The following is a 14367-nucleotide window of genomic DNA, read 5'->3' on the forward strand; positions in this document are numbered from 1 at the left end:
TCGCACGCATAGAAAAAAATCGCAGTTACTTTTCGGCTTTGTGAGCCGAAATTTTTTTTTTAAGAATTTGAGAATTTTATAATTTACTTCTCGAGAATTGAATAACCTGACTCGAGTAAAATATCGATTGAAAAACTGACGAAAAGTTGCTTAATATAAATATGAAATAAATAATAGTTAGAATCTAAAATACATAACAAAAATAGATTCTCAAATATTACTATAAAAAATATATGGTAATATTTGAAAATATTTTATCAATATGAATTAAAGAAGAGTATACATGCATCGTGCAAAGTTTCCTTGTTGCTTCAAAAATGTGCGGTCCTTAGGCGCGCCGAGCACGGTGCGCAATGTGTTAACCGAGTTCGCGACGGTTCTTCAAATCACAGAGCACGTTGTACTCTGGTTCCGAATAATTACCACGAATTCTCCGAATGGGTCGGCGATAAACAACGACCGCGTAAACGGCCTGCGCGATAATTCCGTGTAAACGGTGGAATAAATTTCGCCGCGGAGTGCTTGGAACTGCCCCGGTAGGAGTATCGATTCCAGACCGGTGGGTGTCGCGTTTCAATTTCATTATCGTCCCGTCCTGGTATGGCCAGGAATTTCCTGAACGACGTTTCGAAGCACAGGCTGAACGAGTCCATGAAGCAAGATAAATGGATAGAGCGGATACGTAGACCTTCCGCGATCTCTCTATTCGTCCCTGTCCGACACATTGCCGGCGTAGACATTGTCGGTAATACGATAACGACGCTGGCATCGAGTAAAACACGAACAGCGAAAAGGGAGTAGGAGCGCTCCTTCTAAGGGGTGATTCGTCGAAGGGAAATCATGCGAGGCTTCCACGCACGGGTGACCGCGCGTGACACGTTAAGAGGATTCGATTCTCTTCTCTGCATCGCGCTCGTGCCCGAGCAACGGGACTTGCCTCGTCTTTTTCGTTCTCTCATTGTCGTCGGGCAAGCTGGTTAACTCGTTCGTTCGACGATTATGAAATCTGATTTGAATACGCGAGTAACCGAGTTAATGGGTTTCGCCAGCTGAAAGACGACACGATCGGCGACTATTGTGGGCTTTCAGTACGTTGTTTTTCTGCGGCAGCCGTGTGTGTCTTTCGTTGCTAATATCTCGAGACGAGCTCCTTTGTTGGCTTTTTTTTTTTTTAATTTCTAATATTCCAGTGTTCAGTTACGTTCCTTTCAATTTTTTGATACAGTTGTTAATGAAATGAAGATTGTTTTTTTTTATTTGGTATGTGAAAAATTACTTCACTTCTTCAGTTTTGAAATAAATTTAACACTATGTATATATACTTCCTCACTGACTTTAGATATTTCTGAGCTTTCTGATTTATGTACCTTGCTTCGGAATTAGAAAAATTAAAAATTTACAATTAGTCATAAAAACAAGTGACAGAGTATCATTAAAGTTGATATTTTAAAATATTTTTTCCAATTTTTATTATAATAATAAAAGATGCGTGTAATATAAAATTCTCATTAGATATCGAAGTTTCATTAAAATTCAGGTTTTTGAACGGAAGTGTATGCTCCTTCTTATCTCTGTACCCCTGATTCTTTAATTTGTACATTTACTTCAATAGATAATATCTCTACAATACAACACTATTAATAAATTATTTCTAGCAATTATTAATTCCTAGATCTCACTGTGGAGTGGAATAAATAGGCACAATTAACTAAATAAAACTTCGGATTGTAAAAGATTAATTGTTACTATATTTATATCTCACCAGATCATAAAAGATTAATTTGCATGATATTTATTGAACTCACCGAAACAAGCAAAGCCGCAGCCCGACGAGAAAAGTGTCTCGAATCGTCGTTCCATCTGGCCTCGAAGATTGACCTGAAATAAATAGAAAAGCGCGAATCATTCGGGTGAACTTTGTCATTAATCGTCGATAATTTTTTAACCCACCGGTTGTTGTTATTCACTACGAAATCGAATCAACGCCCGACCAAAAACCTCTTCGCTACTTCACACGCTTTCTCTGCTAATCGAAGCAGGCATCTCCCATTTAGGCATCAAAGATTCGCCCAACTCGCGAATTTGCCAGCCCCGATTTACGTTCCCCGAAGCGTAGTTATTCAAATACGTCGGGCCCCGCATAATCCAGTGTAAACAGTTAATCCGATTTCGCTATTTTATGGTCAAGCATCGTATCCTCTTTGTCTAACGCCGATAGCCGGAGCCCTTTATTAACGCAAATCTTCCGCGTGTAAATCCTATTCACCGTGCGTATGCAAAGGAGGGCGTTGTTCGCATTCCGTATCGCGCGATTTTGACACCGAAGCACTTTCAAACGCGATTTTACTTGCGCTTCGTTGTGCAATTCCGCGATGGTTCGCACGAGTTTCGTCGGTTTCCAATAATTCCCAAAAAGAAGTGAAGATATACACTTTTATTTTCTTTTTTTTTTTTTATTTATAAATCTTTGTTGCTTTTTACGTTTCTCCGCGAATGAGAATGCGGAACTTGTGAGAAACTTCAGAATTTATTTAATACAAAAGAAATGCTTGGAACGTTTGTGTTTAAAGAAAAGTTTAAAGAAAAAAGCTCAAGCTCCGTGTTTAAGTTAGTTGAGTTCATAAGAAACATTCGCAGTCTGCACGTAACTCGAGTATCGTGTATTTTGTCCAAATGCATCGATCAATTTTCCAAAAGAACGATTGAAAAGAGCTTTTATCGTGTTTCATAATCTTCGACAATATTAACTTCGTCGAACGGGTGGTGAATTTTTAGAAAATTTATCAACTAACAATAAGAATAAAGACTTTAAAACCGTCACATTTGGACCGCAAACGAAATAAGAAATCGTTGCATTCTGGAGAAAAATTATATCAGCTTAAATCACGAATATCATATTTCATAGTTCATACTCTGTATATTCTATATTCTTATATTCTACATTCTTATCTTATGCATCATTATATTCTCCGTGTACCTAATATATTGTACATAATGAAAAAAAAATCATTCCCGACGCAACTTAAACTGGTCGAAGAGGCAAATCAAATGGAAGGACTATTCTTTTTCAAAATACACTCTTTAATATTTTTTTTTTCAAAGTTATTGCCATTTTTCATGCAGAAAACTTTATTCTGTTCCATCGTAGCTCATGGCAAGGTACATTCAGATATGTTTATGACACTATCTTCAAATGACCTTAGGACTTTAAAATGTTCTAAAATTCTTTCGGATAATGTCCGAGTACATCAAAAGTTCCACAATGAAGAAATTCATCGCGATCACTTTGTCACGCTGTAATATCTCTCTGGCTACGTTCTTTCTCTCGGCATCTTAACGCGGCAAATATTTCCCACTCTTTCGATCCTCGCGAGAAGAAGGGGCTGTGACCTAAATCAGAGCCGCCTCGTATTATCCTGCCGGCATGGAATTCACCCGCGACCGAGTGAAGTTCTCGTTATAAAGGTGGGTCGCGAGGAGGAAATGGGTGGGTAAGAAGAGGTCGCGTAAAGTCGCGCGAGCTACACGGAGCCAGAGAGACACACAGTGTTACTTCTTATTTCAGGATTTATTGGCGTGCGCGCGCGCTACGTGTCGCGTTTCCAAACTGCTCGGCTGGCGTGGCGCCTTAAACGCTTACCTCTTGATTGAATGCCAGGAGCGACAGAGGTCGTAAAGAAGGTTTAGAGGCAAAACAGTAATGCCTGTTTCCTTGGCAAGCATCGACAGCGCCCCCAGGCACACGCTGCTCCACACGTAAGCCGTTTGCTGCCTGCAACACCAAAGGGAAGGAAAAAAAAAAATAGAATTTCATTTGACGCACGTGTTTAGCGCGGGATCCGGTCGTTAACACTTTCCCGGCGGGATATTTGAAACGAAGGAAATATTATTTTTAGGTATATGTCTCACAAATAACCGTACAACTTTCCCTACTGTACCATATTAATTTAATTAATTTTGATTTCATTGATGTACTGCAACGATCTCGAATGCTCCGCTTTCAAGAATTCGGTTAACACTTTCCCGACGGGATATTTGAGAGATATTTTTATGTATATTTTATAAATAATTGTGCAATTTTTGTTAGTGTAGTTCATTAATTTAACTAATTTTAATTTTATAATACATGTGCTGCATAATCGAATTCTGATCGATGTGACTGGTCTCGAACTATCATTACTTAAAAGATACGGCTGCTCTTGTCAAAATTAATATTAATAAATAAAATATATACATTATAATTGTTATAAAATATATAAAATAAATATATTATTAAATATATATATATTAAATAATATATTATTAAATATATATAATTAATATAAAATAAATAAAATATATATTATAATTTAAATAAATAATAACTAATTAAAATTAATTTAAATTTAAATAAACACGAGTGTATAAATCTACTTACAATTTTAGTTATCGTTTAAATTATTTTAGTTATTCTGTAAATTGGTGATTCATATGTAGAATATTTTGATACGGTTGTTCTAGCGTTAAGCGTATTTTCATTCATTTTTTTATATTAATATTTTTGGATAACCAAAATCAAGTATCATACACAGATATGTGACGCCCGCCGTGAAAATGTCAAGACGGAATTGCGTAACGTTAGATCGCAAGCGTGATCGTTAGATCATGGATTCTCGTGCAAATATTTCGTGTGTTTGCCGTATGGGAAGCAACGGAGGGATGAAAAAATGTAACTTGGTGAAAAGAAATCGTGCAACGATCCACTCAGTCGCATCTGAAAGCGCCAAGTCTTTCTATTGTACTTTCGTAATACTCAGACTTTCATCTTTTTTGAAAATGTTCTTGCAAGTTTTATCGTCGAAAGTTGTAGAAATTCAAACATGTCTGAAAGTATTGAAAAATTTTTTTCGTTACTGGATGTACCATTATTTCGCGGATTGAAGTTTTCTCCTTCGCGATAAGACGACTCCATAAAACTTGCTGTACAATCTTTTTTTCTCTTTCTTTTTTTTTTTTTCTTCATTTTATTCGAGTTTCAATATCAGGGTTGAATGTAGAATTTCTGGAATTTCTATCGTTTAACCTTAATATTCAAGGTCCAATAAAGTGACGAAGAAAGCTCTGACAAAAGGTTTTAAGGGTCTCGTTTTAAAGACCTTGGAGATTTCGATCTTCGAGATCAAGGTGGATCTAGTCACGAAAAAAATTTGCCAATGGTCAAGGACGTTTAACCGCTATTTCATCGTGAAACAGGAAATTTCGTGATTTTTGTTCCTCTATTTCTGTCGACTTCGAATAATGATAATATAACTCTCACTGAAATGGACACCAGGCAACGTGCAATTGACGCACCTTTTAGTTTGGTTTGTAATGCAATATAGTTAATCACTGCTTTTCACTGTGTTGTTTTAATTGCAAACGTTGTGAGTTGTTTTTCAGTCAATTTTCAAACTCATGTATAGCAGAACGTGGTATTGAGAGGCTTTGTTCATTGCTGCGTTCAGTGATTAAAAGAAAGTTTCAATCGTTTTAAAATTATTCACAGGTCGTACGAGGATTTTATATAATTATATAATTTTATATAACTAACTCGAAAGAATTTGATTCATTTTAAAACCATTTCTATCAATTATAAGAAACATTTTTTCCTACCAAATTTTTTTTCATTTATTTCAACTAATTTAACCGAAAGCTTTGGTCATTCGAAATTCGTTAATACTATTTCCAATTTATAAAACGTATTCATCAAAAAATTTTATACGGTTAACTTAACAGACTTTGACTAATTTCAATCATTTCTATAAATTATAAGAGACATTTTCTACAAAATTTGATATAATTTCAACAGAACGAAGCTTTAATCATCTAGAATTCGTTAATATTGTTTTCGTTTTGCAAAAGATATTCGTCAAACAATTTCACGCTGTTAATTTAACAGAGTTTGATTAATTTCAGGTCGTAGAATCCAAAAAAAAAAAAAAAAAAAAACGAAATTTGTGTAACAAATTCAACATCAAAGTTTAATTACATTAACATATTACAGTTTGCAAATTACGTGATTTTCAGAAAGACACGGTTCTTCGATTGACACGATTAAATTCATCAATATATAATGACTGCAAGTAATTTACGTAATTACCAAATCAGCAGGCATTAGCAGAGGATACAGCGATGGTAATTATCAAAAATATTTACTCGACGTCCTTTCCTCCTCCGCCCACTGTCATGTTTAACGTATAATAACAACCTAGCAAGCCAAGAATACACGGAATGTACAATGTACAGGAGGATTTGCGCTTTGCTTAGGTAAACAGCGCCTCAGTTGTGGCAGTAGACTAAGCTTCCGCTTACACATTTTCTCTTTTCGTATACTTTATGTGTATAAGACGTTTACAGGCGTGGCTGCAAACAATTTAAAACAAACGAAACAAACGAGCAAAATCCAAGCACCTGGCACACTGGCGAACTTCTTTGAGAGTCGTCAAACAAACTCCGAACAATCGAATAACTGAATGATGTAAATTCGTCTGGCGTTTTACGTATCTTCGTAGTTTTCTCGTTTTCTTTCTAAAATCTTCCGTTTCTTTGCTTTATTTGACGCTAGAATTTTGTCGTCTCGTTTGTTAAATGTCTCGTCTTGTCTGTCGTAGCATTCTCAGAAAAAATGGAGGACCATTCTGTCGGTGACACGCGTTACCTTAGATGTTAAACGAACAGTAACTCGAAAATATCGTTGTATTATTTAAATGTCATATGTAGTTGCGTTAAGCAAGAAACGGGGAAAAATTGTTGCTATTTGTTTAATCTTGGAGATTGTACATCGCACGCACAGAATATGCGCGTGCAATAATACTTTTTCTAAGATTTTTTTAAATTATAATTTGTTGATCATAAAAGTCAGAATATTGTATCATTTTTTTCTTATTTCTTTAATTTTATCGATTGAAAGAAATAAGGGAATTTTTACCAAAAGAAAAATATCATATTAAACTACATTATTGGAAATAACTAATCGTAAAATATTATTGTTTTGTTAATACGTTATTTGTTTTCACAAAAACTTTGCCAAAAAGAAATTAGGCGTGCAAATATTCTTTCTTTCTTTTCATGAAATCGTAATCAAACTTCACAGAGGTTCTAAAACTCCACGAGAGTGTGAACATAAACTTCGATCCAATTATTAAAATTACATACGCGTTGAGAAATACATACATGGTACTTTCAATTTGAAATTATTGTTACAATTCAAGACGACTGAATAAGAATTGTATAGACTTTGCCATGAAATGTTCTTTTACAAACAGATCGAAAATGATTAACGTTTAAAATGTTGAAGATACACTAGAAAGAAAGTAGTTCAGTTTCCAAATAAAAGTTGATAAATAGAACGAAAGTCTGCGAAGGAAGAAAAAAGTAGAATGGCGGATCACGTTTAATACAAAGGTGTGAATAAAAAACGAAACGAGCGCACAATCTGGGTTATCTTCTCTTAGTCTAAAAATATTATGTGACTTGTGACAAATAAATACTGACTTATCACATATTCTGCGCGAGTCCTACTATATCGTATCCCATTTATATTCGTCAAAGGAGATATATTTTTTCACACAATGTAAAGGGGAATTAGCTTCGGATAATAAACAGGATAGTTTCACGATCAGAAATTTATTTAGCCTGAAACAGTATTTGATTAATTAAAAGTGCCCGAAATTTATCATTTCAGCAGTTTCTTTTTAATTTTTGCTCTCTGCCTTTCCACCTGATTAATGCAATAGACAGATATACTGCTTGCGTCGTGCAACGAAATCCAAACCGCGACAACAACAAATGAATGAAAGAACGGGCATAAAAATTGCAAACAGAGCTGCGAATATTCGGAGGTTTTCTCCACGCGGCTCAATTTGGGACGCGACTTTCCAGGATCACTGTTCAAAAATTTACTTACTGTCGCTGGTTTGAAGAGCTATTCATCACCGTCGAAGAAAAAAGAAAAGAAAAAGAAAGAGAAACAATTAAATTAAAATACCACTGACGAAGGTAATAATCGCGTCTCGAGCGAAAGTTAACGAGGATCATTAGAACGTATAATAAACTTTGACCCATCTTTGTATCGTGGCAGCACGAGGGACAATTCGTATTCATTCTTCGGACCATATATTATTTTCAGTTGCATTGTGCTGGGCCGGACGATCGTTGGAAAGTAGGTAAAAATCTAGATGAAGAAAGAGTGGCGAACCGATTTGGCGATTCTCTGTGCATACGAAAGATATAATGAAACTTCTCGTGGGAGGACAAGACCGGGTTAAATTCTAATTGACGTTCCACGCTGTTTGTCGATACATCTGCGAGATGAATAATCGTAAAAATCGTTACTTCACCCATTTCGACTGGCCGGCGTTTAATTCGAAACGTCGCGGTACAAAACCTTGAGCACCTTAAACGTTCGGCAAAAATTTCATTCCGCCTGCTTTCACCGAGATAATTCGAATTTGCATTTAAATTGCGTTTCTAACGCGAGCGTGTTCGCGGAAGAGAGAGGAGAGATCGCTGGGAAAATATTGCACGCTCGAAGAAAGATCATTCGAACGTACAAAAAAAGAAAAAAAGGGAAATAACGTGTAATTTATACAGACCAGATGGTATACATAAGATTATTAGTTTGAAGATCACAAATTGATATCTTTACCGACATAACAAATAGAATAAAGTCAGATCATTTTCAGACTACGTACGTTTGTGTAATAATATTCATATGAACAAAAATAAAACAATACATTTGTGTAATAATATTCATATGAACAAAAATAAAAAAATACGTTTGTGTAATAATATTCATATGAACAAAAATAAAAAAATACATTTGTGTAATAATATTCATATGAACAAAAATAAAACAATACGTTTGTGTAATAATATTCATATGAACAAAAATAAAAAAATACATTTGTGTAATAATATTCATATGAACAAAAATAAAACAATACGTTTGTGTAATAATATTCATATGAACAAAAATAAAAAAATACATTTGTGTAATAATATTCATATGAACAAAAATAAAAAATAGAAAATATGTAATAATTGTTAAAAAAGTTATGAGGATTTCAGGTACCTCGTTTTTGTATCGTTAGTTTATTCTTTTATCGTTAGATTTCTGCATTTTTGGAAGTATTCATTACATTGAACCACTAGTATCGTCCGAGCTATTATTCTGAAGCTCTTTGGTCTATTTCTTTTTTATACGGATTTCGATTACAAAATTTCAATTATTCTTTTGAAATTCGTCGTGATCAATCAGATGCGTATGCAAAAACCATATATCGAATATCGAATCACTTTGAAGACGAGATTTTGATTTCTTGAAGAACGAGCAAGCAGCATGCGTTACGGGTTTCGAATGTTCGGTCTTGCTTCGTACAGGCAACCAGAGAGGTGTTTCAACTTCCACTCAAGCTAAATTGTTATTAAGAAAGTTCGTAAACTTGTCATTTGAACGTGTCAGCGTCCCTCGGACGAAGTAGTAAAGTTAAAGATATATCGTCGATAACAATGGCGTCGCGAGAAACTCGTCGCTGGTTGCCTTCTATCTTTCCATTTCCTTCGTCCCTTTCGTTTTTTTATCTCACTCGAAGGGTAAAGGAGAGGGAGGGGGGGGGGCCTACAGTTCCTTGGAAGAACTATTTCAACTTCTCGGAATTAAATTAGGATATCTTTGAGACGCGGCCCGCCGACGCGAGAACTTCGGAGAAACGCGAAAAGATAATTTTATTTTTCTAACGAGACGAATGGCAAAGAATGGGATGGAAGAAAGTAGAGAGAGACGATGGTGTACGTCGATGGTAACAATCACGCGTTCGAGAAGTTTGGGAATATACATTTTCCCTTCGCTGGGAGGGTGAAATTGAAATTCGCCAGGTTTCAGACAGATTTCCCGTTCCTCCTCTCGTATTTCACGGCGAATTAAACGATTATTTAAATTCCCTCTCTCGTTTACAGTTTTGTCCCGTTCACCTCGCTCCCGTTCTCCCCGTTTTTAAGACCCGGTGGCTCGGATTAGGATTGTTATTAAATTCGTTCGGGATACTCGGGATTGAATAACCTTGATATTCGATGGTTCTCGCGTTTCGAGAACCTTCGGTGCATTACACTCTTGGAATTGGAAAGTCAAACATAGAAATGGAACTGGTCTATCCTACCGTGCGAATGTTCTTGATAGATTCTGCAGAAATTCGCTTTAATATCGAGTTTCGTGCGTTTGTTCAGTTGTTCTTTTCTCGTGCCGTTTCTAACGAATGGTAAGGTAAATTTTTAACGAACATTTGTAAATAAATCTTTCAGGATCGTTAGAAAGATTTTGTGCTACAGGAAGATCGTTGCTAACAGAACAATCTAATGACAATGAATTAACAAATAATAATTCCTTACTGACGAACAAATAAGGCATTGTTGGAATTGAATTTGATTCGCAATACTGATCGATAAAGTAATGAAGGTTAATTTTCATTAAAGATGTTTTTGAAATTCGTACTAAACAATAAACTTGGAATTTCATTCCAATGAAATTTTGTTCCCAATATTAATCAAAAGTGTAGCAAAATAAAAATTTGAATTAAATTGATCATTCGTTACAACGCACTATTTTTATTCTTGTAGGTCACCTTTCATCAAATGTATATTTTTACCAAAAAAAAAAACAAAAATTACACAGGGAAATAAAACTTCATCACATGTTGTTCTAGTGAAATTTTGTTTTCAACATTGACCAAAAATATAACAAGATAAAAATTTGAATTAAATTGACCACTCGTTACAACATACTATTTTTATCTTTGAACAGAAAATCCTCGTAGATCAACTTTCATCGACTCTGTATTTTTACCAAAAAAATTATATATGTAGAATGTGTCAGTATTAAATACTAAATAAAACTTCATTGCACGTTGTTCCAATGAAATTTTATTCCCAACGCTATCCAAGAGCATAATAAGATAAAAATTTGAATCACCGTATTTTTGTCTTTCGATAGAAGAATAGGTCCTTTCAAATTTATATTTTCATCAAAAGAATTATACATATAGAGTTAAATACAGTTTTAAATACATTCGTCACAACATATTATTTCTATCCTTGAACAGAAAATCCTCGTAGATCAACTTTCATCGAATCTGTATTTTTACTAAAAAAAATTATACGTACAGAATGTATCAGTATTAAACGCTAAATAAAATTTCATTACACGTTGTTCCAATGAAATTTTATTCCCAACGCTATCCAAGAGCGTAATAAAATAAAAATTTGAATCAAACTGACCATTCGTATTTTTATCCTTCAATAGAAGATCCTTTCATCGAGTTTATATTTTCATCAAAAGAGTTATACACAGAGAGCGTGTTAAATACAGTTTTAAATACTAAATAAAGTTTCATTGTACGTTGGAACATTTTTCCCAACACTAATCAAAAACGTAACAAAATAAAAATCTGCATTGAATCAATTGCTCATATTACACCACATTATCGTTACTGAGCTTTGTCGTATCAGCCTCAATCTACCTCTCTTTCATCTAAAGGAAAAAGAAAAATATCATTCTTGTCTACGTATGTATACTCAAAGTAGCGCAGCGAACTCTACGAGAGGGATCGCGCAGGACGAGGTTAACGCGGAATAAGTCCGCGAGGAAGCAAAAGCGCGAACTATATATGGAGGCAATAAAAACAGCCGGAGGACGTCCAGAGCAGAACGACGCAGCATTTCTTACAATTTACATCAAAGCTCCGTAAGTAAGATTAATGAACGGTCGTCGTAACGAGGTGGGGTGCCGAGTTCCGTGAGGGAACGGAGCAAAAACAACCCCTGTCGGTCGTATGCTCGCGCCGGAAGACGGAGGATTACGCGCAGGAATTATTACTTATTGGATATTCAGCCGGCAATTACCATCGGTGAAAAGAAGTCCGCATCCGGGGGAAACCGAGCGCCGTTTCGCCGATCGTAACTTGAAATGAAAAGGACGAACGGCCCGGCGAGATAACGATTTAAACGGTAGAAGGTCGTTGATCTCGTGATCCATCCGACCACGTTCAACAATGGATTCGTCAAGCTAATAAATGCAGTTGTTCGTACTTGTGGCAATTGTTTAATAATCGCGAGTAATTTAAGTGTGCCACCGACTCTAACATGTGACAACTTTTATAACGATGAGCAGTCAGCTTTCAAACATGTAGTTATTAAGTAATAGTGTGGGCAGACTACGGATGTTTGTGGAATTTCATATCTTTATGATAATTATTGAAAGAATATAACCGAAATTATTGTATTTATCGAATATTGTAAATATTGCAATATTAAATATGAATATAAATATTAAATCAAATGTTATATCGAGTATATTGATTGAATAAAAAAGGTAAATTAGTTTTTGAATATTTTTCACATTTTTGCACGAAGGAATGTACTTCCGCGTCTTCAAATTTTTCACAAGTTCGTAAAGATCCGCGATTGATTAACTTGGTCAGTTGTTACAAATCAAAATTGAATGAAAGTATTGAATGCAAGGGTCAGAAGTGAATCGATTGACAAGAAAGGGACGTATTCAGAGCACGAATCAATTTTAATGAAGAGCCACTTCCACTGATTAGCTTCTAATTCATATATCAAACATTCTCATCGAACGTATGCAGAGAAGTTTCTTGGAATTCTCTTGAACACTCTGTAATGTTCGAAACGTTAAATATACATGCACACATGTACTGAAGTTTACACGAATGATATAGTTACGTAATATTATAAACGTTAATGTTATGCAAGGTGAATCCTTCTCTCTCGAGGAACTTCCACTTGAAGAAGAAGGTGAAGCATCGAGAGTGAAAGTAGACAAACTCCAGTTGAACGAACTGTTCGACGTACAAATATAAAACATTTAAGCATCAATTTCATTATATTATCCGGTTTTCATTCGGGTCTCGTAGAAATTAATACTTGACACTTAAATTCGACGAAGACGCGACATTTGAATGTTTTCTTTCTTTTTTTTTTTTTTTTTTTTCGTTCTGATCGCTGGACCATAATAAATTTCTATGCATCTACGAAAAATTTCCAAAAATCCATAAAACATAGGAATATCCGCTGTGATATTTCGTAACCGAACGAAATCCGTCTCGCAAATAAAAATATAAACCTGCAGATGCGTCCGCGCTGCAACAACTAGCAACTATCTCGGCTGAAGCCTTCATAAATATTTGACGCCGAAAATTTAAAATGCAAATCCGTTTCGCGATGCCGCTCCGCCGAAGGATATTAAACTGTCGAAAGAGCATCGAGCTCCTCCGAAGGAACGTTGAACGAAATAGCGACGGTAATAGTAATAAATCGAAGAAACGAAGCGTTCGGATTCGATCGAGAGCTCTGATCAACGTAAGTCGCTAGCCACTTAATTTCCGGGCAAGTGTGCATAAGCAGCCGCGGGAAAGTAGATCCGGTTTTCGTATCGACGGATTTAAAGGGTGGCAATTACGCGGATAAGGCCGGAGTATCGCGGCTGAAAGGACAGGATAAACCAAAGGGAAATGGAAAAACCGGCGAATGGATTGCTTCGATTCGTCGACAACCGCTTTATCCGGCATCCAGCTGTCAATCGATCGACCTCGACGATGGCTTTACTCTTCTCTCCCAAGGTTCTTCGAAAAACTCGCCCTCCGTTCGACGTATTTGGCGGCTCGCGACCTTCCACGAGTACAGAATCGTCACGCTTCTCGGATAGTTTTTTCTAAAGCTTCGAGTTTTATGATTCGAACGAAGGAGAACGGGATGTTTCGAGAAAGAACGGGAAATACGACGGTTACCGTCCGTGGAGGATACAAGTTTCAAGAAATGAAGAAAGAAGAAACCGAAGATGTGAAAATTGAAAGAACATTTGAACCGGGTCAGTTTCATATTTTTGCGACGAAACTTTCTGCGTGTATTATATTTTTCGTTCAATTATTCGTTGATAAATAACTTTTCTGCAACTTTACTGCAACGTATAATTCATTTATAAAAATTTCAATTCAATATACACAAAGATATAATTGCACACGTCTGCTGATATCTAGAAAATTCACGGAAAAATAGTAGGTATAATTCACGGAAAAATACTAGTTACGCTCTGTAATCAGAATCGTTAACGCTCTCATGGAAGGATCACTGCTGCAATTTCAAGGAAATTCACTTTCACGAGCAACTCTGCAGCAATTACTTTTCTTCACACAGTCAGAAAAATACGCACACAGAGAGATTTCTTTCGTGATGAATTGGAAAGCAGTAATATGAAACAACGAGTCAAAAATTATTTTTGTTAAAATAAAATCCACCGTGAAATAGCGTGAAGAACAGTTATCCCTTTAATCTTTCGCG

The 14367-nt window shown here is 35.6% G+C and overlaps 1 protein-coding gene across 3 annotated transcripts in view; it reads right to left on the bottom strand.

Moving 5' to 3' along the window:
• Positions 1–14367, bottom strand: part of LOC122527605 (protein O-mannosyl-transferase TMTC1-like) — a 348996-nt gene that overhangs the window by 162991 nt on the left and 171638 nt on the right. For all 3 annotated transcript variants that reach the window (XR_006306375.1, XM_043651935.1, XM_043651936.1), the window contains exons 4-5: positions 3641–3772; positions 1806–1878 (exon numbers count right to left, since the gene is read on the bottom strand). Coding sequence is in view for 2 of the 3 variants with exons in the window: in XM_043651935.1 (XP_043507870.1) it covers positions 1806–1878; positions 3641–3772 (205 nt within the window). In the remaining variant the exon portion in view is untranslated. The remainder of the gene's footprint in view (positions 1–1805; positions 1879–3640; positions 3773–14367) is intronic.

This window comes from Frieseomelitta varia, unplaced genomic scaffold (assembly GCF_011392965.1).
Source record: "Frieseomelitta varia isolate USP_RPSP 00005682 unplaced genomic scaffold, Fvar_1.2 scaffold_228, whole genome shotgun sequence".
NCBI classification, from domain to species: Eukaryota; Metazoa; Arthropoda; class Insecta; order Hymenoptera; family Apidae; genus Frieseomelitta; species Frieseomelitta varia.